Source organism: Syngnathoides biaculeatus, chromosome 18 (genome assembly GCF_019802595.1).
Source record: "Syngnathoides biaculeatus isolate LvHL_M chromosome 18, ASM1980259v1, whole genome shotgun sequence".
NCBI lineage: Eukaryota > Metazoa > Chordata > Actinopteri > Syngnathiformes > Syngnathidae > Syngnathoides > Syngnathoides biaculeatus.
The window spans coordinates 2476330-2502814 of NC_084657.1; the positions used below are offsets into that span (position 1 = coordinate 2476330).

General features: G+C 41.9%; 2 protein-coding genes across 5 annotated transcripts; one reads left to right on the plus strand and one right to left on the minus strand.

Annotated features, from left to right (window-relative positions):
- Positions 1 to 10628: 10628 nt before the first annotated feature.
- Positions 10629 to 14030, plus strand: b3gat1b (beta-1,3-glucuronyltransferase 1 (glucuronosyltransferase P) b). Its single transcript, XM_061804305.1, has 3 exons — positions 10629 to 11102; positions 11710 to 12003; positions 13944 to 14030. The coding sequence occupies exons 1-3, from the start codon at positions 10629 to 10631 to the stop codon at positions 14028 to 14030; spliced, it is 855 nt and encodes a 284-aa protein (XP_061660289.1).
- A 1890-nt stretch (positions 14031 to 15920) lies between these two features.
- LOC133491730 (beta-galactosidase-1-like protein 2) lies at positions 15921 to 26458 on the minus strand. 4 transcript variants are annotated; one of them, XM_061803273.1, is made up of 19 exons: positions 26216 to 26458; positions 25384 to 25443; positions 25233 to 25301; positions 24731 to 24826; positions 24387 to 24495; positions 24197 to 24289; positions 23391 to 23472; positions 23248 to 23312; positions 23083 to 23167; positions 22753 to 22890; positions 22493 to 22573; positions 22313 to 22422; positions 22080 to 22226; positions 20916 to 20987; positions 19774 to 19852; positions 19582 to 19669; positions 19398 to 19509; positions 19199 to 19315; positions 15921 to 17341 (listed from the first exon to the last, which is right to left on the minus strand). In XM_061803273.1, the coding sequence occupies exons 1-19, from the start codon at positions 26380 to 26382 to the stop codon at positions 17255 to 17257; spliced, it is 1857 nt and encodes a 618-aa protein (XP_061659257.1). In that variant the 5' UTR covers positions 26383 to 26458; the 3' UTR covers positions 15921 to 17254. The 4 variants fall into 4 exon arrangements, with proteins under 4 accessions (XP_061659257.1, XP_061659255.1, XP_061659256.1 ...); XM_061803271.1 differs by having other exon boundaries at positions 25384 to 25569; XM_061803272.1 differs by lacking the exon at positions 24731 to 24826 and having other exon boundaries at positions 25384 to 25569.
- Between the last annotated feature and the right edge of the window lie 27 nt (positions 26459 to 26485).

Genomic DNA, 26485 nt, shown 5'->3' on the forward strand with positions numbered 1-26485 from the left:
TCTTTGTGACGTTAATTCATGATTTTCTGTGATGTTAGCAATTACTTCGATTTTCCATTCCCCCCTTTTTTTGTTTTGCTTTTGGGAATACTTTTTTGAGACTCCTGAACACTCCCCTTGCCTCATTGTTTCCCCGCACTTAGATCCATTACCTTTTCCTACCAACTCCACCATGCAAACGTGAATACTTTAACAAATGAGATCCAAATTCATAAAAACTTTTTTATAGTCTGACTATTGTAACGACTGTTACTATTTTTGCCTCTGATCAACAAGTTCCAAAATATATATGGTTCTTTGTAGCCCGACCTCAAACCCCCCCCCCCCCAGCAATTTCTTTCCTTGTCCTGTGACATTTTTGATGTGATTTAATTCAAAATATTAAGTCCTCCAGCCATGGTTGCCCCTCCACCCAATTCTCTTCCCATCAGCTTTGGCAATCCTAACTTTTGTTTATGCAATGCAGACATAAAGACTGATGATCTCGAGAGGATGATGAAGACGTCGCAAAGACTCGCTTTGGCTATTTTCGTCACAGTTGCTTTGTTTGTCACATTTGCTTTGCTGTGATGCGAACCGCACTAAGGAATAAAAATGAGAATTCGTGGAGGTGTGGGCAGAACGGGTTGGAGATGGTGAAAGAGTCACATCCCACATTCTCCTCGCGAGCAAGAAATTCCTCTTGTCTTCCTTCCTTGAGAAATTGTACTTTCATTGGCCTGAGTTGCATGAGCCTGACTATCACCGGATGCTATCACCGGACACGTCACTGACCATGTCCCTGACTCCTGACTAAGCAAAAGTCCGCGTAAACCTGACAGTTGGCACCTACCGGATGCTCTGACAGAAATCAGCTAGTTTTCACTCCCAATTGTGTACAGAAGATTAAGCACTTTTAAAGCATGCGGATCTGATGGTTTCCTCTCGGCAAACGAAGAACTGCTACCTTGAACAGCATCATTATTTTCTGTATGCCTACTCTCTTACGAACGTCTTTTGCACTTAATGAGTTTATCAGTGTGTGTAGTCATACAAAAATATCAACCAACCAAGAATTCTGGAAGTAGAACATAGGAGAAAGGTTCAGAGTCAAAAAATTATTTTTCAATGTTTTATTGTTACAATGTACAAATGTGCTACCTAAACAGCTATACATCAACCCAGATAAAAGGAATAGTGAAGGCAATTATCTATTTGACCAAAGTTGAGTTCCAGGAGTAAAGCAGGGGATTGGCAAATGTTGGTGCACAATTGATCAATGTTGAGTCATCATGTGGTCATGTGGTTATTCACTTAAAATCAAATAAAGAAGATGGTAAGGCATGAAACTTCTGGGCATGGATGTGATTGTTATTGTTGATGTTCTAGGTGGATACTCTATTGCCACATCCTCTCCAGCTTTGTGTGTCCACAAAGCTGACATTTTTGCGGCCCATGTTCTCCTTCCAGTCAATGACTTGAACTAACATCGCTACAGTGGTAGGGGGCGATCTTAATCACTTGGTTATGGCTGCCCCAATGCCTAGAGACATCAGCAATCTCTTGGTCAATTTAGGATTGCATGCAGTTGTTCACACACATAAAGAGGTGCAGTAATTTGCAGAGTCCCTACTGAAAGCTATTGCTATCCGCATTAAAATAAATATGAAGATGCTGTGTTTTCTGTAGTTTTGTGTTCTGTACGTCTGTGTTCGCTTGGCGGTGTTTGTATTATCCCTTCAGTTGCGTTTCATTGAGTCTGTCTCCAATTACCAACCCAACCCAGTTCAGAGCATGTGATCTCCAGTAAAAAAAAGGAAGATACATTAAAAAATGTTCAGTTGATTGGTTAATTCTTAGCATTGATTATTTTTAAAGGGCTATTTCCAAATAAAAACAGAAACAGTTGTCACAATAAAATAGTATCAAAGTTGACTGAACCCAGAAGAAGATAAAGTTGTGGAGAATGGTTTATTTGTGTTTGAGTTCAGGGTGGGATCTCCAATGTGTGACGGTGGAACGTTGCGACGAGGAGCGTACTTCGAAGACCTCCTTATTTCCAATGACATGCCTTCCCATGAGGAAGCAGAGTCTGAGTTCTCTAAGGTGGGCTCTCTTATCTCTGGGATCGAGGTCACTGAGGTGGCCAAAAATCTCATCAGAGGCAAGGCCCCAGGGGTGGATGAGATTCGCCCAGAGTTCTTTAAGGTTCTGGATATTGCGGAGCTGTCCTGGTTAAGACGTCTCTGCAAGATTGCGTTCACATCAGGGACAGTGCCTTTGGATTGGGAAACTGGGGTTGTGGTCTCCCTTTTCAAGAAGTGGGGCCGGGGGGGGTTGTGTTCCAACTACAGTGGGGGTCACACTTCTCAGCCTTACTGTCCCACGTGCACCTCCCACCACTGGATAAGGGTGTTCATATTGTATTACAGATAATGTATTTGTTTTTAGTATGATAAGCATGGAAATTGGGTGACATGTTATCCTGGAAATCAAAGACAAAAGAAAAAAGTATATTTAAAATAACATGGCGACTGACAGTGGGGCACCATTGAAAATTAGACTATACCGGGATGACAAAAAAAAACAAAACTTTGAAACAATTTTTAAAACAAAAGGATTACGACTACTGAGTGTTTAAATGGAGTTCAGACGCAGTGCTTTTTCATGCCTACTTGCAAGTGGAACCACAAGGAGTGCGCAACATAATCCATGCTTGCATTGTTGTACACAATATTGTTACAAAGCGAACTGTCTCACCCTGCGAGGAGGTCAATGGTGCACCTGAGGCATCTGAAAATTGAGATCATGTCCTGAATCAGACTGCATATCATACTGAAGGGTGCTAGGTGTGCTCATGTATAAGTAAGCCTGCTAAAAGTCTTGGGTGGTATTTGGCTTCAGTAAAAAGAAGGTGTCCAAGAATTTTGCTTTTTTTTGACATCCCGTAACTCTTGTTCTCTTGTAACACTCCGATCAAATCTCATCTCGTCAGTTCCAGGAGTACTTCAGGTTTGGTTTTGATTCAGTACTTCTATAAATTGTTTCTCTTTCTTCTCCTTAGGTTTTCCAGATGTGCTTGTGTTTTTGTTGATTAGTACTTTCATTTTCTTTCTAGTGTAGATAGATTTTGTTTTACTTTTTTGCTACCTTCCATCAATTGTGGGTCTGTCAACCACTTTTCAGTTGAATGGCTTTCCTGGTGTCTCAGTTCTCCCAACAACGGTTTGTTGTGCCACCATGAGCTATTCAACTAGATAATATTCATCATGCAGTAGATCTCCATTTATTTATTGGTGTTTTTCAGCTGATTTTCAAACCATACAGTTACGACTTCATACTAAAGCCCGTTAAAGTAGAAGTAGACTCATCCTCTCGAAGCTGTAAAAAACTCACAGTATTGTATTCTTTTCTAACTCTAATTGGAAAACGTAACATTTACAGAAATCTAAAAATCATTGTTAAAACTACCTGAAAATGACATTTCTTTCTGAATTTCCAGTAACTTATTCTGAGAGAAAGTCAGTGCTCTGTCTTGATTTTCACTTGGCCCAGGTTCATCGTCACTCTCAACAAAGAGAGACATACAGCTTTGTAGCAATAGTCTACAAAAAAAAAAAAAATAAAAAATACAACATAGTATTATGTTGCACACTGCTTGTGATCCCTCCCACAAGTACAAAGTAGTTGAGGCATGCTAGCACTGGAAAAAATTACCAAACAGCAGCCAATCAAAGCCAAAGTTGAGATCATTCCACAGATGAAGGCTGACACTGTGTTGTAGTGTTTTTGTGTGTCCATTTGAAATTTCAAGTATCAAATTCAAGCACATGAAATATCCATCCATGCATTTTCTTGGCTGCTTATCCTCACAAGGTTCGCAAGAGTGCTGGAGCCTGTCCCAGCTGTCAACAGGCTGGAGGCGGGGTACACCCTGAACTGGTTGCCAGCCAATCTGAGGGCACATCGAGACAAACAGCCGCACTCACAATCACACCTAGGGGCAATTTAGAGTGTCCAATTAATCTTGCATGTTTCTGGGATGTGGGAGGAAACTGGAGAGGCCGGAGAAAACCCACGCAGGCACGGGGAGAACATGCAAACTCCACACAGGCAGGGCTGGGACTCAAACCCCGGTGCTCAGAAATGTGAGTCCAACACTCTACTGCTGCGTGACTGTGCCGCTATATGGAACATGTATTTCATTTTTTGTGGGCTACAAAGAGAATTAGGTGTTCGTATTAGTGTAAGTATTTGGCCCTCTTGAACTTTTCAACCTTTTCCCACATTTCAGGCTTCAAACATAAAGATATACGATAACTTTTGTTTTTTAGCAACAATGAACAACAAGTGGGACACAATCGTGATGTACAATGAAATCTATTGGATATTCTATACTTTTTTTGAAAAATAAAAACCTGAAAAGTGGGGCAGGTAATATTATTCGGCCCCCTTGCATTAATACTTTGTATCACCACCTTTTCCAGCAATTACAGCTGCAAATCGCTTTGGGTATGTCTCAATAAATTTAGCACATGGAGAGACTGAAATTCTTGCCCATTCTTCCTTGCAAAACAGCTCGAGCTTTGTGAGGTTCAATGGAGAGCGTTTGTGAACAGAAGCCTTCAGCTCTGCCCACAGATCCTCTTGATTGGATTCAGGTCTGGACTTTGACGTGGCCATTCTAACACCTGGGTACGTTTATTTGTGAACCATCCATTGTAGATTTGGCTTTATGTTTTGGATTATTGTCTTGTTGGAAGATAAATCTCCGTCCAAGTCTCGGGTCTTTTGCAGACTCCAACAGGTTTTCTTCCAGAATGGTCTTGTATTTGCCTCCATTCATCTTCCCATCAATTTTAAACATCATCCCTGTCCCTGCTGAAGAAAAGCAGACTCAAACCATGAGGCTGCCACGACCATGTTTGACAGTGGGGATGGTGTGTTCAGGGTGATAGGCTGTGTTGCTTTTACACCAAACGTATCGTTTTGCATTGTGGCCAAAAACTTTGATTTTGGCTTCATCTGACCAGAACACCTCCTTCCACATGTTTGGTGTGTCTCCCAGGTGACTTGTGGCAAATTTTAAACGAGACTTTTTATGGATATCTTTGAGAAATGGCTTTCTTCTTGCCACTCTTCCACAAAGACCAGATCTGTGCAGTGTACGACTGATTGTTGTCCTATGGACAGACTCTGCCACCTCAGCTGTAGATCTCTGCCGTTCATCCGGAGTGATCATGGGCCTCTCGGCTGCATCACTGATCAGTCTTCTCCTTGTTCGAGGTGAAAGTTAAGAGGGATGGCTTGGTCTTGGTAGATTTGCAGCGGTCTGATACTCCTTCCATTTCAATGTGATTGCTTGCATACTGCTCCTTTGAGATGTTTAAAGCTTGGGAAATCAATTTGTATCCAAATCCGGCTTTAAACTTCTGCACAACAGTATCTTGGACCTGTCTGATGTGTTCCTTGGTCTTCATGATGCTCTCTGCACTTTAAACAGAACCCTGAGACAATCAGAGCAGACTTGATTACACACAGGTCGATTCTATTTATCATCATCAGTCAACAATGGCTCATTCAGAGATCCTCACTGAACTTCTGGAGTGAGTTTGCTGCACTGAAAGTAAAGAGGCCGAATAATATTTTACGCCCCACTTTTCAGGTTTTTATTTGTCAAGAAAGTATAAAACATCCAATAAATTTCATTCCACTTCACAATTGTGTCCCACTTGCTGTTGATTCTTGACAAAAAAAAAATATTATATCTTTATGTTTGAAGCCTGAAATGTGGCAAAAGGTTGAAAAGTTCAAGGGGGCCGAATACTTTCACACGGCACTGGATGTATCTTCATCTAAATACAATTTGATTGATCCCATGTGGGTTACTCTGCCATTTTTTCCCATGTATACCTAGTAGCCTTCAGTGTTATGTTTACTAATTTAGATCGGTCATTATCCATATTGGGTTATCTTAAGAAGCATGGGTCTGGATTGGTTCGTCGATCCTGGATCCTGTATTTGTCTATCCTTTGTCACTTTCACGGTAAACATCCATCCAAACCAGGTGGTTTGCCAGGGTGTGTCCTTTGAAGGAGGGGTACTGCCATGTTGACTGTTTCTGGCTACCAGTAATTTAATACTCTCGCTCTGCCTTCAGTCTTACCTGGGTCATTGCGTTGAGCCAATGAGCCGCATCTGCTCGCAATCATCCTTTCATTTGCATTCAGCTTTGCCTGCAGTGGAAGGAAGATGTTCTAGTGTTCTACAGCACGTCATTTTGCTGATTGATATAACTTTTGTTCTCTTGTATCTTTCTCATTGGATTTCATCTCAAAAGGAGTGCTTTGAATTTTGCATTTTGTTGCTCTCTTGTTGCCGTTTTTGTTTCACTCTTTTGGTACTTTCCTTCCACTGTAGCGCCATCCACCACTTTTCATTTGTATAGTTTCCCAGATGTCTTTTTCTCGTCAAGATCATCTATCATCATAGTTTTTGGTTTCCTGTCTTTATCACGATTTACACTCATGTCATATTTGTATCCTTGTTTTAGTTTTTAGACCACTTGACATCATTGTTTTCTGTTTCGCAGTAATTATTGTTGTGCCTCCATATTTGAACAAAGACTGCAACTATTCCAGACATTTTACATCTGGGTGGTGGTCCACTCTCGAGCCACAGACCGACAATATAACATTAAATGGAGTTCTGAAGTGGTGTTTTGCAGAACTTGTGTTTTGAACTCCCAAGGAGTGTGAAACATAATACTACCTTCTATTGTCCTGAACAGTATTGCTACAAAGGGGAATCTCCCTCCCTCGGATCATGTCATTCCTGTACCCGATCCACTTGAAAAAAAAACTGTACCTGTAGAGTTATTACAGTGAAGAAAATAAGTATTTGAACACCCTGCTATATTGCAAGTTCTCCCACTTAGAAATCATGGAGGGGTCTGAAATTGTCATCATAGGTGCATGTCCACTGTGAGAGAGATCATCTAAAAAGAAAAATCCAGAAATCACAATGTATGATTTTTTAATGATTTATTTGTGTGATACAGGTGCAAATAAGTATTTGAACACCTGTCCATCAGCTACAATTCTGACCCTCAAAGGCCTGTTAGGTCCACCTCCACTACATGTATTATCTTGAATCGGATGCACATGTGTGAGGTCGTTAGCTGCATAATGACACCTGTCCACCCCATACAATCAGTAAGACTCAAACTTGTAATATGCCCAAGACCAAAGAGCTGTCCAAAGACACCAGAGACAAAATTATACAACTCCACGTGGCTGGAAAGGGCTACGGAGAAATTGCCAAGCAGCATGGTGAAAAAAAAAAGGTCCACTGTTGGAGCAATCATAAGAAAATGGAAGAAGCTAATCGTGACTGTCAATCTCGATCGGAGTGGAGCCCCGTGCAAGATATCACCTCGTGGGGTCTCAGTGATTCTTAGAAAGGTGAGGAATCAGCCCAGGACTGCACGACAGGACTTGGTCAATGACCTGAAAAGAGCTGGGACCACCTTTTCCAAGGTGACTGTTGGTAATACACTAAGACGTCATGGTTTGAAATCATGCATGGCACGGAAGGTTCCCCTGCTTAAACCAGCAAATGTCAAGGTCCATCTTATGTTTGCCAATGACCATATGGATTATACAGAGGAGTCATGGGAGGAAGTGTTGTGGTCAGATGAGACCAAAATGGAACGTTTTGGTCATAATTCCACTCACCGTGTTTGGAGGAAGACGAATGATGAGTTCCATCCCAAGAATACCATCCCTGCTGTGAAGCATGGGGTGGTAGCATCATGCTTTGGGGGTGTTTTTCTTTACATGGGACAGGACAACTGCACTGTATTAAGGAGAGGATGACCGCGGCCATGTATTGTGAGATGTTGGGGAACAACCTCTTTCCCTCAGTCAGAGCATTGAAGATGGGTCATGAAAGGGTATTTCAACATGACAAGCACATAGCCTGGAAAATCAAGGAGTGGCTCCGAAAGAAGCATATCAAGGTTCTGGCGTGGCCTCGGCGGTCTTCAGACATAAACCCAATTGAAAATCTTTGGAGGGAGCTCAAACTCCGTGTTTATCAGCGACAGCCCAGAATCCTGTCTGATCTAGAGAAGATCCGTGTGGAGGAGTGTGCCAATATCCCTCCTGCAGTGTGTGCAAACCTGGTGAACAACTACAGGAAACGTTTGACCTCTGTAATTGCAAACCAAAGGCCTACTGTACCAAATATTAACATTTGTTTTCTCAGGTGTTCAAATACTTATTTGCAGCTGTACCACACAAATAAATCATGAAAAAAAATCATACATTGTGATTTCTGGATGTTTCTTTTCATCTCTCTCACAGTGGACATGCACCTACGATGAAAATTTCAGAACCCTCCATGATTTCTAAGTTGGAGAACTTGCAATATAGCAGGGTGTTCAAATACTCATTTTCTTCACTGTATGTATGACGTGGGCATGTACGGTTGCTCACGGAACAGGGACAGTTGTTTTTGTTTGTTTTGTTTTAATCCGGTTGTCATTGGAAAGTATATTTCACAATACTTTGGTTCTAGTGTTTATGTGCTGCATTTTGTGTAAAAAACCCAGCAGGGAATAACTGAGATCTGGACCAGGAGATGCCGAAAAGACGAAACATTGTTGCCATTCTATTCACACTATTGCCTTGGATCTTACTCATCTATGTTTGGGATGACAGCACCAACCTCCCTGTTCTTCCAAGATTTAAGGGTAAGAAAGTCAAACATATCAAACATAACTGAATACATTTGGGTGTAGCATGTAAATTGAAAATTTAATTCACAGACATTTACAGTGAAGAATATAAGTATTTGAACACCCTGAGGACTTCGAAGATTGGCGTCTGAACTCGGAATCGATGAACGCTGTAGCCGTGTGAAACCGACCACCTGAACTTAATGTCACACGTAGGAGGGCTCGAGTCGAACAGGTTGAGGCGTGGTTAAGACTCACCGTCTTGGACACTTTGAGTGCGGGTCCCGCTGGTTTGGCGGGGAGGTGGCTCGCCCGTCCACAATAGAAACAGCGGCGGTTTCTGTTCCTCAGGTGACAGATCAATGTTGTCCACTTGCATGGGTTCTTCCGCGTCGGGAGGACCCTGTTGCAGCGCAGTGTATTGTCTGAAGTTCTGTTGGGCGTTTCCCCGTCGTGTTTCATTCTGTTCTTGATTTAAGAGCCTCTGATCGATTTCCAGGTCGAGCGCGATGAGGACGTCCAAGTCCGTTGGCAGGTCCACCGGAATTAGTCGATCCTTGATCGCGGGGGACAACGCCTGGAAAAAGTTGTCTCGGAGCGCCCTATCGTTTCACTGGCTCTCGCTCCCCAGAATGCGGAACTTGATTGCGTAATCCAGGACTCTGCACGCGGCCCTGCTGGAGCGTGATCAGCGATGTGGCCGCCTCGCGTTCAGGGGATGTGTACTGGAACACCTGTGCCATGGCGGTGACGAAGGACGCCCACGTTCGGCACGTGTCTGTCCCGCGGCTCCATTCCATGGTAGCCCAGTCTTCCCCCCTCGCAGTCAGTTAGGAGATCACAAACGCAATCCTGGAGCGGTCGGTGGGAAAGGCAGGGAACTGCAACTCGAAGTGCAACTCACACTGGGTGATGAAGGGCTTAATATTGCCCGAGTGTCCGGTAACGGGGAGAGAGGGGTAAGCACACGGCCCTCTGAGCGTCAGTGACCTGTGAGGGAGTGGACTCGGGACTACGTAGGCCTGCAGTGGCAGCGGCTGGGTCTGGGTTGGCGCCGGCTCCACTGGGCAAGGATACAGACAAGGACTCAAACTGAGGCATCACCTCCTGCAGCTGGCGACAAATCATTTGGAGGGCTCCGGGTCTGAGTCAACTGGGTCCACTTTATGGCCAGCTCATTCTGTCATGGCCAGAACTCACAGCTGAACCCAAACATGCGACTCGCGAGGCTTAGGAGCAGTTTGGGAAGCGTCTTTATTCAATCCAAAGTCCAAACACTGGTAAGAAGTCCACGAGGGTAGTAGTAGCAGATTCGGCAGCATCAGAGGAATGGCAAGAGCGAGGCGGGTTTCAGTACACAGGGTAGCAAGAGCAGGGACTAGGAGTTGCGGGAACGTGACATGGGATCAACGATCTGGCAAAAACCAGACACCACGCGTGGCCATTAATACGTGGGACGTAATTACGGAGATCCGGCATCGGTGCGCACATCAGCTGAAAGGAGCAGGTGCGCGCCACGTCGGAGACTGGCACAGCCATGACAAAGATGGATTGTAAGATCTTTCATTATGAAAAACACTGCCAAAAGAACAAAGAACTTCATAAGGGGGAAAATGTGCAAGATTTTAGACTGGTCAAATCAATCTGCACACTTAAACCCAATGAAGCCTGCATTCTACTTGCTAAACAGAAGACTGAAGAAAGTAATTCCCCTTCCATTCCAATACAGTACATGTGTAATTCCATTCCATATGCAAATGTATACGAGGAAATGCAAACTGAACTGCTTCTCAAGAATAAATATTTTAATGTCAAACCCAAATGTTTTCAATGGATAGCAAATGAATGTAATCGGCGACACAGTTCCATGATTTTGGGATGGGATTCTGGTCCACAATTCTATAGTTTAATGCTAATTTTTTGCAATATAGGAGACAGAGGCAGTCCAGGCTCCAGAAATACTTTTGCTCACAAAGAGTCCCGCTCACAGGCGCTACCCAATTCCGACATCCTGCAAACCATCCATATTATCACCCCTACCTACCGCCGGGCAATGCAGAAGGCCGACCTCACCCGTCTAGCCAACACTTTGCTCCACGTGGACAACCTGCACTGGATCGTGGTGGAGGACTCACAGAAGAGAACAGCTCTGGTTAGTCATCTCCTCCATGAGACGAAACTCAATTACACGCACCTCAATGCGCAGACACCGCAGAAGTTCATTACTCATGGCCGCCCAAATTCGAAGTTCCCAAGGGGGACCTCACAAAGAAATCTGGCCTTGCGGTGGCTTCGGGAGACGTTCAATGTAAACAAACCCCAGACAGGCATCGTCTACTTTGCAGATGATGACAATGCTTACAGCCTGAAACTGTTTGAGGAGGTGAGGCTTAATGTCCTTTTATCCTTAAGGTCCTATCTCACTGGCAGAGATATTACTGCGACTGATTAGTCACTGTAATTCAGGCAACTCTGTAGAACAAAATATTACTTGCACTCTTACGAGTTTTAATTTTCTCTGACATGGAGGGGGGGGGGCGTCAGGGGAGTGGTGCGAGTGGTGAAAACGGTAAAATCAGCGGCGGGTGGTAATGGTGAAAATTGTAAACCAGGTGGGGGGGATTGAAAAATTGTCAAGCGGGTGGCTGAAACAATTCGCCCCCCCCCTCCCCCTCCCCGTTATGATACAGCAAGCCCAAGTTTTAAATCCACTGTATTAGAAGTCACCATGAAGTAGGGATTTCTCCCCAGCAGCGAACTGAACAAGTCTCCAAAAGCTCTGAAAATATGACTGTAAACCGATCTGAATTTACCACAACTCCCTAGTCTCGAAAACCAGCAGACACTCGAGTCATTCTAAGGTCACCAACTTGTCTCCAGGCCAGTGAGATAGGCCGTTAAGCACGAGAACACTGGCTAAATTAAATACTTTGAATGTGAAATCAGCTAGAAATGAGTACAGTAAGTGCAAGTCTGTCTCCAACTACCAGATGCGATCTACCAAAAAGGTCTCCGTGTGGCCCGTTGCATTTGTTGGAGGCCTTCGCTACGAGTCCCCCAAAGTGAACAGCTTGGGAAAGGTGTATGGCTGGAAGGTCGTATATGACCCACATCGACCCTTCGCCATTGATATGGCTGGCTTTGCAATAAGCCTGCACCTCATCCTGTCAAAGCCTCTGGCATATTTCAAGCTAGATGCAAAGGGAGGTTACCAAGAGAGCAGTCTGTTAATGGAACTGGTCACCCTCGACGATCTGGAGCCTAAAGCAGAAAACTGCACTCAGGTAATGAATGGATGCTCAAAATATCTACCAACAGTTTTAGGTTATAAGTTACAATTTCAAAGTCAGCTTTGAAAATGTTTTACCGTTGGAAGCGGTGACATCAGTTATGATTTAATGTACACTGGATCGAAAAAGTCTACACACCCCTGGGCTTTTTGTGGTACAAGAAAAAAATGATACCAAGAATTATTTCTTGGTTATTGCTTTTTCCACCATTGTGACACATAAGCTGTGCAACTCAATTGATTAAATATATATATACATATATATTTGGAAAGTAAAATGGTTGCACACCCTTTCATCACTGGGGATGCGGCTGTATTCTAAATTAACTAATCACATACAAACACATTAAATGGGAGTTAGCAAACATCTGACACTATTTAAAGTGTGTGTGATTATCCCCAAATAAAGTCCAGATTTTCAAGTAGCCTTTTCCAACCATTTTGTGGGCATTTCTTAGCGTGGAAGCTGTGGTTCATAATAGGGGTGGGACGTAACAGATAAACCGTGATTCAGTCCACACTTTGGTTTCTGTACCACAGCTCTGTAAATTTTCAGTACGATTTGTGTATGACTAGCGCAACTTTTTTTCCCTCCAATTATTATGTTCACTACTGCCCTTTCCATCCTTTTTTGCAAAGTCCACCACCATCTGTCCCTCAAAGTTCCTTTCCTGGATGCCGTACTTACCCATCACTTCTTCAATGCCCCTGTGTCCTTCATCAACATGTCCATTACAATCTGCACCAATCATAACTCTCTCTGTGTTTGAGATGCTCAGAACTATTTCATCTCGTTCCTTCCAGAATTTCTCTTTCATCTCTAGGTCACATCCTACCTGTGGGGCATAGCCGCTAATCACAATATACATTACACCCTCAATTTCAAATGTCAGCCTCATCACTCGATCTGATCCTCTTTTCACCTCCAAGACATTCTTAGCCAGCTCTTCCTTTAAAATAACCCCTACTCCATTTCTCTTCCCATCTACTCCGTGGTAGAATAATTTAAACCCTGCTCCTAAACGTCTAGCCTTACTACCTTTCCACCTGCTCTCTTGGATGCACAGAATATCAACCTTTCTCCTAATCATCATGTCAACCAACTCCTGAGCTTTTCCTGTCATAGTCCCAACATTCAAAGTCCCTACACTCAGTTGTAGGCTCTGTGCATTCCTCTTTTTCTTCTGACGCTGGATCCGGTTTCCTCCTCTTCTTTGTCTTCGACCCACAGTAGCTGAATTTTCACCAACGCCCTGCAGGTTAGCGGTGCCGGGGGCGGGCGTTGTTAACCCGGGCCACGACCGATCCGGTCAGGGATTCTTTAGATGAACGCACATATTTATTTGGCAAAGTTTTAAGACCGATGCCATTTCTGACACAACCCTCTGCATTTATCTGGGCCAGATTGCACTAGCCTGTACCCCCATCTTCTTCTTTTTCTTTCGCCTTGATCCGCCTCTCTCATTCAGGCACATATATGCTGTTTTGCTCTGGTTAATCTTCATTCCTCTCTTTTCCAGTGCGTACCTCTATCTTTCTAATTGTTCCTCCGCCTGCTCTCTCCTTTCAATGCAGATCACAATATCATCTGCGTACATCATGGTCCAAGGGTAATCCAGTCTAACTTCGTCTGTCAGCCTATCCATTAGTACCACAAACAGGAAGGGGCTCAGCGCGGAACCCTGATGCAGTCCCACTTCCACCTTAAATTCTTCTGATCTGTACTTGTACCACCATGAAGGTTAATTTTTAACAAAACGTAAAATATAATTGGTAAACTCTCAACACAGCCACATAACCAATTATGAGGATGTCCACACTTGTGAAACCAGATTATCTCAGTTTTTTAGTTTTAAAATTCCCTCCTCAAAATATTTTTTTTCAATTGAGTTGTACAAATACTGTGCGTTATCTTGATCCTTTTTTTGTCTGCAGATATTAGTGTGGCACACTCGTACACAAAGGCCTTTACTGGTAAATGAAGGAAAGAAAGGATTTACTGACATGAATGTGGAGATATGACATTACACCCAAACCAGGTACGTAATGAGTAAAGTCTGCAAGTCAAGGGCTATCATGAAATGGTCCTTTCAAATATGTCAATAATGTGCCCCAAAACATTGTATGCACTTGATAACTATTGCTATTTGGAAATGACATCATTGCTGGATGGTTATCAGCAAACATTTCTTTCTGAAATCCTGGTACAGGAGAACAACATTTTTCAGGGGAGTTATTTCTCCATGCGATAAATTGATGAACTTCCAACGAACAACAGAACTTGGAACGCAATGCTTGCTGTCGGCCCAGCTTGTCTGCAACCCAAAGTGGTGTTGCAAACAAGGAGAATTAAAGCACTGGTGCGTGAAAACAAACATTTCTACTGGAAAGAAATGCCTTCGTGAGCTGACGCAGTTAGGTCTGAGGCAAACTGAGACAAAGGGCATAAGGCAATTTGGAGTGCAAGAAGGGATGGCACAGCAAGTACATACACAGCCCTCTTTGCACGGAGCCCAATCTGAAATAAATAGCTCTCCTTTGTTTTTAAGCAGATGACACGGATGAATAAAGGCGGTCCTTGTCTGCCTGGCAGACAGCAATGAGGGGCCCATCACTTCCGGTGTTTTGCAATATACCCCTGATTACACGGTACACTGTCACAGTGTACATGACAGTACAAACTGCATGCCCAAAGATTTACAAAGAGCAATGACTTAGTATTCATATGCTGTTCAGAAAATAAAGACAACACATTTACCCAATCTTGTTACAAATGAGGTGGATCAGCTGAGAAGCATTGGCCTCACAGTTCTGAGGTTCCGGGTTCAATCCTGGACCCGCCTGTGTGGAGTTTGCATGTTCTCCCCGTGCCTGCGCGGGTTTTCTCCGGGCACTCCGGTTCCCTCCCACATCCCGAAAACATGCAACATTAATTGGACACTCTCAATTGCCCTGAGGTGTGATCGTGAGTGCGGCTGTTTGTCTCGATGTGCCCTGCGACTGGCTGGCAACCAGCTCAGGGTGTAACCTGTCTCCTGCCCGTTGACAGCTGGGATGGGCTCCAGCATGGCCTGCGACCCTCATGAGGTTAAGCGGCATAGAAAATGGATGGGTGGATGTTTGAAACCTAAAGGATTCCAGTAACTTCTAACACAATTTTGTGCATTAAAAATATTACCTATAGATTTAAAATATTGTACATGCATGCATCATCAAAGGGTAACGAGGTTTATATATGGACCTTAAAATGTAAAAACAATGTATGTATTTTAAAAATATATATTTATTACTCTTACGTCAAAAACTCTCACTTTGCAGGTAAAAGATACGCATTCAACTAATGGGGTGGCCACTGCTCACTCCGTCGATTGGGTCGTAAAGTAACTGAATGGTTGACTGTTCTATTCCGGGCACTGACTGTTTGCGTTTGAAGTGCCCTTGGCAAGACATGGAACCCTAAATGGCCCCCAGCGGGCCTGGCAGCACCCTGCAAGGCAGCAGCCACCAGTTTGTGTGCATGTGGGGGTGAATGTGAGTGTCAGTGAAGTGCTGCAGGTGATGGGGAGTTAAAGCGTGATATATATAATGCAAAATTTACCAAGATGTGACTATGAGAGATGTGACATTGAACTGTGATTTCAAGATTAAGAATCATAACGATAAAATGTCATCTTTTTTTTTTTTTTTTTTTTTTGATAGATTGCTATTGTATACCAAATACCTTGCTGCTATTTTGGGTGAGTCAGCAGGAAAGTTAATCCATATTTTGTCTGTGATTCAGAGGAGTGAATAAATACATACATAAATGCAACAGCCCAAGATGACCGGTAATTTCCACTCAAAAGTTCTCATGTTATCTTCCTGTGTGATTAATGAAGTTAAAATGATATGATGGACGACATAATGGGGGTTGCAGCAACATTTTATTCTTTTGAACAAAGGTTATGAAGGACGAGCTCTTTCTAAATGCTAATGCAGTGTTTGGGGTCATGATTTTAAAATTCCCATTGAAAGTGTATGATTTTGTAGTAGATAGAGTTTATGTCTTGATTCATACATTTACAGTATGTGACAATGATTTAATATCCAAACTGAGTTGCTCCATGTAAAGTGATGACTTTCAGTCCAGGCCAATAAGATAGAAGAGTCCAGAATAAAAATTTACACCGTCGTGTGTCTTTATGGAAGGCTCACATGAAATGTATAGTGTTCCCGTGTGTGTGATGAGACTACATCTAGAGCATTGTGTTCAGTCTGCAGTGCCTTCAGTGAATGATGAAACCAGTTTTCTACTAAAGCCACGTTTCCGAATAGGCCTCTTTCGTCTTTATTAAGGCTCTTCTAACACAGGTCTATTACTTTATTCTAATGGACAAAATTGGAATAAAATCTAAAAATATTTTCATTATTGATTATCTTGGGTTTCAAACTAGGCAGCATGGTGGAATAGCGATGGCCTCACAGTTGTGAGGACTGGGGTTCAAATCCCGGCCCTGCCTGTGTGGAGTTTGCATGTTCTCCCTGTGGCTGCATGGTTTTTCTCCGGGAACTCCGGTTTCCTCGCACATCCCAAAAACATACATGAATTGGAGACTCTAAATTGCCCCTAAGTGTGATTGTGAGTGCAAATGCTGTCTGTCTCTGTGTGTCCTGCGATTGGCTGGCAACCTCCAATGACAGCTGGGATTGGCTCTGGCACTCCCATTGTCCTCATGAGGATAAGCCGCTCAGAAAATGGATGGACGGTTTCAAACAACAATAAGAGTTTTACTAGGCCAGTTGATGTACTCAATCAAATTAGACCTAAAACAAGACAGGGTGGACGTAATCAAAGATTCAAATTTTCCTCATCGATTTACTAAACAATAGAATTGTTTATGTTGTTGTTTTGATTGAAAGTAACAGAGAGCACTTCATTATTTAACGATATGGTTATTATTCTCACTCAAGTCTGAGTTTCCTCCCTTTAAACAACAATCTTACGCAATGTGCCATTAAATTACTAGCGCATTACAAAAAAGAAGAGAAAATTAATACTGTAACTTCAGGCAGGACGTGGGGTACACCCTGAACTGGTTGCCAGCCAATCACAGGGCATAATGGAGACAGACAACAGTCGTACTCACAATCAAACCTAACTGAGGCAGACGCTCTACTCAGTCGCCCACCGTGCTGCCACATCATTATTATACTGTACATATTTCTTCAAATATTTCAGATAGCATAGAAGGCATAGAGATGATGAGTCACTGGATGTCTGCTGCCATGCCAAGATCTGCTGTGTCCTCAAAGTTGACCTTGTAGTCACCTTCTTGCTCCTCAAACACAATGATCTGATTTTTGCAGAAAATACACAAGAACTTAACAGATAAGAGAGTCAAATGTGATTATAGACATGACAGATTAAAGCAAACTGATTCAACATCAAAACATAATGTGTTTTGTGGTTCATTGGTATACCACCATAGAAATTACAGTACCTCAAATTCACCATTGTCAGTAACATTTTTTCTTTTTTTTTTTTTTTGCACAAGTATATTTGTATAGCGCAATTCATACACAATGTAACTCAAAGTGCTTTACATGATTAAAAGCATTTAAACACAAAGAAATAAAATGTTCAAAACAGAGAAAAAATGTAAACAGCCTACAGAGCAAGAAATATTTAAAAATGGAAATTCTCTAAAAATCATGAGGAAAAAAAAAGAAGAGTTTTCTAAATATTCACACTAGGGCTGCTATCACTTCCGTTTGCTACTTATCTCAGTGATTCCCAACTAGTAAGAGCTCTGTTGGTGTGCCGCAGGAAATTATCAAATTTCACTTCATTGGTCAAAATAGTATTTACTTATAAAAAAAAAATGTATCCGTTGCTCTATCGATGGCAGCTCCATGTAAAGACAGACAGAAAAAGTAAATGCTCTTATTTGATGACAGCACGTGTATAGCTGATTTGTCTATCAACTTATTGTGACATTTTTGTTTGTTGGTATGCTGTGAGATTTTTTTTAAATGTAAGCTATGTGCCTTGATTCAGTAAAGGTTTGGAATCACTTGCTTAGTCTATTTAGTGATTTATACACCAGTAGCAGAACTTTAAAATGTACTCTAAAGCTGACTGGAACCAGGTGTAAAGACTTTAGAATTGGAGTTATATGCTCTGACCTCTTTGTTCTCGTCAGAACCTGAGCTAAGGCATTCTAAATTAACTGAAGCTGTTTTATGCTCTTTTTGTGGAGTCCAGTCAGAAGACCATTACAGTAGTCAAGTCTACTTGAGATAAAAGCATGGGTGGGCTTTTCCTAGTCTGCTTGAAACATGCAAGCCTTCATTCTAGATATGTTCCTCAGATGGTAGAAGGGAGTTTTAGTAATTGAGTTGATGATAAGACTGTTGAAAGTCAGGTCGGAATCTACAAGAACACCAAGGTTTCGGACTTGGTCTTTGGATTTTAAAGATAGCGTCTAGGTTTCTACTAACAGCAATCCTCTTTTCTTTCTTGCCAAAAACAGTTATCTCGGTTTTGCTGTGGTTTCGTTGAAGAACATTTTTGGCTTGTCCACTTATTTATCTGCTTTAGATCGTGACACAACACCTCAACTGAACTGTAGTTATCTGGAGACACTGCTAAATATAACAGTGTGTCATCTGCACAGGTATGATAGTGAAAATTAAAGTTCTGAAGAATTTGACCCAAGGGTAGCAGAGAGGCTGAACAGGAGGTGTTCAAGAACTGACCCTTGAGGGACCCCATAGGTTATTGCTATTTGTTGAGGTTGAGGACATCCACTGGTTACAAAGTGACTCCTTTCATCCAGGTACGACCTGAACCATTTAAGGACTATTCCATTTAGTCCTACACATGTTTTAAACCCGTTCAGCAGTATAGTATGATCTACTGTGTCAAGTTGCACTGAGATCCAACAAGACCAAAATGGACACCTTTCCTGAATCAGTGTTCAACCTTATGTATATCATTTAGCACTTTGATGAGAGCAGATCTTGGACTGTGATGAGTTCGGAAACTTGACTGAAATTTTTCAAAAAGTCTATTTAAATTAAAAAATAACTTTCTCAACAATCTTGGCTCTGAAAGGGAAGCTTGCTGACATGGAAGCGTCCAGTGCAGTTTTTTTCAGAAGAGGCTTAACGGCAGCTACAAATTCAATAAGATTATGCAAACAAGATACCTGGTTGATACCCCTATTGAGAAATGGACCAGGGAGGTAGAGAGTCTGTTGGGGTCCAATGGACCAGTAGCGTCCCAGGTTTATCCCATTGATAAACACGACACCTTTGTCCCAACCCTGTGAAACAAACAATAATGGATCACTTTCATCATTCAAACCCATTGAAAATGCATTAAGGCTGTACAAACATTGAACTCACTGGCAGCTTCACAAATGTATCACTGGGATAGCCATATACAAAGAGTTGGCCCATGAAAAAGCATGGAAAACTGGGAGATTCGGGAAGTGTTTTCCAAGGAGCCTGATAGAGACTAAAGCAAGGTATCTAATTCAAGCAAACCTTAGCAAAAAATGAATAAAATATTTGTTTTACATGTACAAACCTATAAATGAAGCTGGGTTCCATTTCCAGGCTGTATATTGTGAATTTCCTTAGTGGAATATTGTTTAATAAGATGTCTCCTACAAGACCTGCAAGAACGCATGGTATAAAAAAAAAAAAAAAATAAAATAAAAAAAAAAAAAAGCTTCTGCGTTCCAGCATAACAATTCCCTGCTTATTGTCGAGCAATCACCTTTACGTTGTTTGTCAAGATCTCGTCCCCGATGAACGCGTCCACAGTTTTCCACCAATAAACTCAAAGTCCGCTGTCCCTGTTGTGGGTTTTGATGATGGGGTTACACACGCGTTGCCAAAATGTTCACTGAAATGACTTCAAACTAAAAGAATAATTAAAATACAATAAAAATCAAGTAATTTTTGCGAATCGTTACAGCCCTGGCCGACCTTCATGTTGCAGATGACATGGCATTATTTTCCAGAGAAATACAACAAGCTCAAGAGTTACTGCCTCGGGTAGAGGAGCGCGTAGACAGAGTGAGACTCAAAATGAATGGTGGTAAGATAACGTTCATGTCTTTAAAAAATAAATGTGGCGTTGTAAGGACCAGCAATCATGCATGGCTTTGAAAGGTTGATGTTTTCAAACACCGCAGATTTTGGATGAGCAGTACGGAAAAAGACATCAGTAGAAAAAAACATGTCGCTTGGAGGACCTGTAACAAGAGCAGAGTATCGCTAGGCTGAAGGGCAAAGTTTATAAAACAGTGGTGAGGCCGGCCATGATGTACGGATTAGAGACGGTGGCACTGAAGAAACAACGGGAAGCAGAACTGGAGGTAGCAGAAATGAACATGTTGAGGTTCTCGCTCGGAGTGTGAGCAGGTTGGATAGAATTAGAAATGAGCTCATTAGAGGGACAGCCAAAGTTGGAAGTTTTGGAGACAAGGTTAGAGAGACCAGACTTCGATGGTTTGGACATGTCCAGAGGCAATATCGATTCATTTACTGGCGGCATATGTGGCTAATTCTCCATTTTTCAATGGCCAGGTCATGAACATGTTTTCAGCATGATGATGTGTGCCTTTGAGGAGAGTGTAACAAAATAATGATGCAAATGCTTCAAGCGACAGGAAACACTTTAACATGGGGCTTATCAAATCAATAATGACACTCTTGGGGTCGGGATCATCCTCACATTAATCTTGGTTTTAGCAGCATAGATGAAAAAGATATTTCCTTGATCATTCTGAGTTTTTGTCAACAACTTTGTAATGAGCATATAAAATGTACGTTCATTTGGAGAGTTTAGCAGGGACACAATGCACACAATGCAAAGAAAATATATTTGTCACCTTGTCTTTTTTAATATCATACCTTGCCATCTGGGACCGCCAGCTCCAAATTTTGGCGCTTGAAAAGCCCAATGTAACTTTTGTTTACAAAAACCTGTGAAAGAAGCCAAAATCTCAAATTACAGTATATAATGCAAAAACATGGCTCGAAGTTTGCAAAATATCACTCCTTTTGTTTACACCATAGCCATACATTTGGTGTATAACTACCACAATTAATGCACCAAATTGAATGAGACTTAAAGTCTCATTCAATGTTTTTTAAAATATTCACACTTGGGGCTGATATCACTTCCGTTTGCAACTTATCTCAGTGATTCCTAACTAGTAAGAGCTCTGCTGGTGTGCCACAATAAATTATCAAATTTCACTTAATTGGTCAAAATGGTATTTATTTACAAAAAAAAAATAATGTATCTGTTGATCTATCGATGGCAGCTGCATATGAAGACAGACAGAACAAATAAACGCTCTTGTATTTGATGACAGAACGTGTGTAATTGATTTGTGTATCAATTCTTTGTGACACTTTTGTTTGTTGGTATGCCGTGAGATTTGTTTAAATACAGTATAAGATATGTGCCTTGTCTCGGTAAAGGTTGAGAATCACTTACTTATTTCATTTCTGTGCAGCATAATAGCCAAATGCTGCTTCACCATTTTTGCCTTGGACTGCGCCCTCCACTATTTGACCTGAGTCAGTCGATCTCAGAGCTCTACTGGGTTTGTATTCGTAAGCATTTCTTTCATGTATTCCAAATGAATGAGACTCAAAGGCGTTCGAAGTTCTCATTCAATGTTGTTTTTTTTTTTTTTTACAAAACTCACTATGAGTCACATTGCTAATAGGAGCAGTTATGTGCGTGTTTTACTTTCTTCATACCTAAAGCATGGCTAATGTTCTGTTTAGTGACCAGACATTTTACTTCCCGTTAGAAATGGGAACAGCAGGTCGTTCATACTGAATCTTTCAAATCAGATCCGCCTTTACACAATTGGGAGAACATCGCCACTGCACATGCAACACAAGGCCACTGAGACATGCTAACAGTAGCGGAGGTCGGCCACGTAGCACTCTATTATTAGTGATTTCCACTTCAAAGTACAACAAAAATAATGAACATTGTAAAATAAATAAATTAAGGAATTAAATTTACAAGGACAGTAAAGTTACACTAGAACTCACAAGGGCACGGTCTTTAACATTGTCTCCTGATGTCAATAATCCTCCACTGGAGATTGTTGTCTCATACAATGTGTATCCATGGGACTGCCCATTCCTGTTGTTCATTGGTAGTTTCTCCATGTTAACCGGCATGTCGGACTCATATGGCTGTGGAGGTAACAGTCAAGGCAGGACAGAAAAGGAACTGTCTGCTTCTGAAATATTTACAGATAATCTTACGTTTACAAACATACTCCCTCAGTAAAGCGCAAAGCATCCCATAAAGACAAGTGCTGGTACAAGATAGCAGGTTCATACGCTTCCTTATGTTGTACCACTGGCATGTCAGGGAACTTTTCGCCTCCTGGAGTGAGAAGTCAAGTCACCATAAGGAGGACGGCAGACATTACAGTATTTTTAATCACTCAACTTACTGTTGAATTGAGAGAACAGATCCCTGAGGAGATGGTACTTCTGAGTGTACTCTCCAGCTTCTGACAATGGAGCGTCATAATCTACAAAATAACTGATTATGTGCTGTCTCCTGGTGGTTTTTATAAATTATTTCTCTATTAAATGCAGTCCACTAACTGCTTCAGTGCTGACCTCCCAGAACTACATCTTTAATATTACATTTGCATGAAAGAGAACGCTAGTTTATTGTAGTCAATGTGTATGACACCGAGGCACCTACCGTAACTTGGGATCAATGCTTTGTAGGAAGGTTCAGCTTGTCCTCCACTCATGAAACCAAAACTGGAACCTCCGTGGAACATGTACAGGTTGACAGACATCCCATGCCTCAGAATCTCTCTAACGCTAGACACCATATCTGAGATATAAATATAAATATAATGGCAATCATCACTCAATAATTAGAAACATAGAATATCAAATATTCAATACTCTTTGTCCAGAATTTATTCAAAATTACTTGACCTGTATTTGAACATTTGCATTTAAATTTACATAGCAGCTGTGCATCCTTGTGCTCTCTGATGAGGCAGAAACTACTGTAACGTACCCTCTGGGGGAAGCACGTGGTGGAGGTCACCCCACACATCGTACCATCCTGTCCAGTAGTCCATCACCATAGTGGGTGTGTTTGGCTGCCAATCAGAAAAGAAGCCACAGTACGTCGTTTGACAACATTCCGAGACAGTGCTGGTAATGTGGAAATAAGGCCCACCCGGATTATGGTCAGATCCTGAACGTCTCTCTGATTTAGCTTCTGCAACTTCAATGATCGCATGGCTACAAGACAGAAGTAGTGATACATATGCGAGTCAATGAGAGAGTGTGTGTACTGTATATGGATGAGAAATACTTTACCTCCCTCTACACCCCCTGACTTTAGAGTGTTGTGGTTGTCTGATGTGAGCAGTAATTCGCAGATCCCTCTAGATTGCAAAGCCTTTCAAAAAACACCACAATCAAAATTTCATTTTATGCACATTAAACACTTTTTGTAAGTTCGCAAAAATGATAGCCGTATTTAGGGGGAAAAATGCCTTCATGAGGATAAAAATTTTAGGTTTTTACAAAACATGGTAACAGTACTAAGTGGGGATGAATAAGTTAAGTAAGATACTTAAGTTCTTTAATTAACCATACTGCAATTTTGTGATGCATCAACCATAATAATTTCATTCGTACCAATCACTTAATGACACATACTAACCCCCATTTCTTACCAGGGGTATAACGGAGACAAATATCAGTACGATAAAGTACACTTGTTAAGTACACGTCTACATAGTTTATACACTGTAAATATGGTACAATACTTAGTGTATTTTTAATTAACATAATTATTGTATTTTTTTTTTTTTTTGCAAATGCTGTTCCTTTTTCTGATGTTGGATTTGTATTTATGTACACCACTTTATTTCTGCTAATGGTTGTTTAGAGTGGTCTATAAAAAAAGTGAATTTAGTTATTGACCATGACAGAAATTAGTGATAAATACCGGTAGTACTTGAGTCTCCTGATGTAAAACCAAGGTGAACAAAGTACTCCAAAACTGCTGCTTCAATCAAAATTGAGCATCAGATTTTGACACAGATCTCACTAAATTGTCAACGTGTATATAATGTGGCCACTGAGTGTTCTTATTAGTATTTAGTGTGTCACTTTACCGCTTTAATAAATGGCATGTAAGCGTCATCCTTAGCAAAAGAGCCATATTCGTTTTCAACCTGGACAGCAATAATGGGACCGCCCTTCTTAAACTGAAAATCACAACAACATTTCATTACAACAGCAGAAATTAACCTGATCTACAATTATATCCATAATTCTCTTGAAATGAAGAAACAGAAAGGCCACCTGCAAAGGGACAACTTTTGGGATAAGTTTGTCAAAAAAAATGTTGACAGCCTCGGTGAATCCAGGGTATGTTGTTCTCACTCTCATGTCGTCATTTTGTAGAAGCCAGCTACAAAGAAACAGAAAGAGACCTGCTTGGTCAAGACAATCCATAAAACTCTACAAGATCAACAAAGCAACGGACAAAGGTTGACTAACTGGGCCTGAATCTTCCCCCGACAATGAGACATGACATTTTCACCTAGTTCAAGTTCAATACGGAATGTGCTGCCTAACTCCGTAACAATTTATGGGACGATTTCTACATTTCACCACACAGGCACTTCATGTCTTCGGTGTCTGACCTCGGAAGGCCCCCTAGGTCCAGTTCAGAGGAGATGTAGGGCCCCGGACGTAAAATCACCCACAAACCCAGTTCAGCTGCAAGATTGATGTAAGCTCTGAAACCGGAGAATCGAATAAGCAGCATGAAGGCAACCACATAGCTGACACAGTGACTGATGCTCTCTACTGTGAAATTTATGGAACATGTCGTGTGCCTGGCAACAACAGGAATAGACTGTGGTGTGATATCCTGCTTCACTTGTGGCAGTGCTGTGTTGTTAATTGCTTGAGAAGTTGCTGTTGTTGTGGAGATGCTGTCGTTGTCAGGTCGGGTGCGCTGACTCGTCCTTCTAACCCAATGCACTGGGGTTTACTTGTGAGGGAGGGGAACCCGAGTATTCCCATTGTGCAAATAATGACAAGACGTTGCGAAGCACTTGAATTGCAATTACCCAGTATGTAGAGTACACACAATGCTGTGAAAAAAAGTATGTCCTCAGGTTACACAGCCAAAAACCTCACTCTAGGTCCAGCTGTGTGTGGAAGTTGAAGACGCCTCTCTGGGGCTGATGCAGACTCCATGGTACGCATCTGCACGGATACATAAAACCCTGGTGAGCATAGCTCTAGGGTTGTGAGGGATATGATTTTAAAACAAAAAAAACGTTCCTACGTGCTGAGGGTGTTTATGCCACAGGCCTTCATTTTCATCAGGCGGTCCCTCCAGTAGGCCCTGGGCACACGAAAATAGTGGATGGATCCACCGAGGATACGGAAGGGCTCACCCTCCAAGGAGAACTGGGACGAGTTGGCGCTCAGTCCAAATTTCCTGGTTATTCTCTGTCCCCCTCTTGGTATGCTGAAGAAGAATTGCAGTTCATATGCAGTCACATAACGGTGCATTGTGCTTGAATTAAGCACATGACATGCTTAATAGGAACAAGCAGCCTTCCTGCACAATAAGGATGAACACATTTGAATTCAGATTGAAACCAGATTGAGAAATACATTTGCAAATTACACTACTTTAGTGCTTTACTGCTAGAAAAAATATACAATACTGTATTACAACCGCATGATAAAACATGGCTGGCACGGTAACACAGCTGTGTGTTAGTCTCACATTTCTGAGGGCTGGAGTTCAAATCCCCCATCTGTATGGACTTTTCATGTTTCCCCCATGCCTGCGTGGGTGTTCTTCAGGCATTCTGGTTTCCTCCCACATCCCAAAAACATGCATTAATTGGAGACTCTAAATTGATGCTATTGGGTGTGTGACCAGTTCAGGGTGTACCCTGCCTCCTGCCCAATGACAGCTGGGATAAGCAGCAGCACTCCCGCGACCCTTGTGAGGATAAGCGGCTCAGAAAATGAATGGATGATGAAACGTATTATGAAATGTACTTAGTTTAATTCAGTTATTGCTTTTAATTGATCATTTCACATAAAAACAACCTCCAAGTAACTCCCAAACAAATACACGAGTTAGTTAGCACACAACTTACCCTAGGTATCTGTATGTGATGACAACTGCAACAGAAAGGCAAATGAGCGCACATTTCCTTTTCAGCACGTTTCTTATCCTCAGCACAACCATAGATGTCGATGCGCGGATAACTCCTGCAGCTGCGCTTGAGTTGTACCTCAGGGCAAATGAACACATGATGCTCATAGTTGCATCGGAGCACCGCCTTGGGGGAGTGATTTTATATCCAAGGATGTGAGTTATTTCATTAAACTATATAAGATACTCGTTGCAAAGTGTCATTATCGGG

Bases quoted from the DNA above. Each gene is read 5' to 3' on its own strand.
- b3gat1b (XM_061804305.1), top strand. From the start codon at position 10,629: ATGCTAATTTTTTGCAATATAGGAGACAGAGGCAGTCCAGGCTCCAGA. The intron at 11,103-11,709 runs GTGAGGCTTAAT...TCCAACTACCAG, and splicing joins GCCTGAAACTGTTTGAGGAG to ATGCGATCTACCAAAAAGGT. The intron at 12,004-13,943 runs GTAATGAATGGA...TTTTGTCTGCAG, and splicing joins AAGCAGAAAACTGCACTCAG to ATATTAGTGTGGCACACTCG.
- LOC133491730 (XM_061803271.1), bottom strand. From the start codon at position 26,382: ATGAGCATCATGTGTTCATTTGCCCTGAGGTACAACTCAAGCGCAGCT. The intron at 25,570-26,215 runs GTAAGTTGTGTG...ATTCTTCTTCAG, and splicing joins ATCACATACAGATACCTAGG to CATACCAAGAGGGGGACAGA. The intron at 24,290-24,386 runs GTGGCCTTTCTG...TGTGATTTTCAG, and splicing joins CAAAAGTTGTCCCTTTGCAG to TTTAAGAAGGGCGGTCCCAT.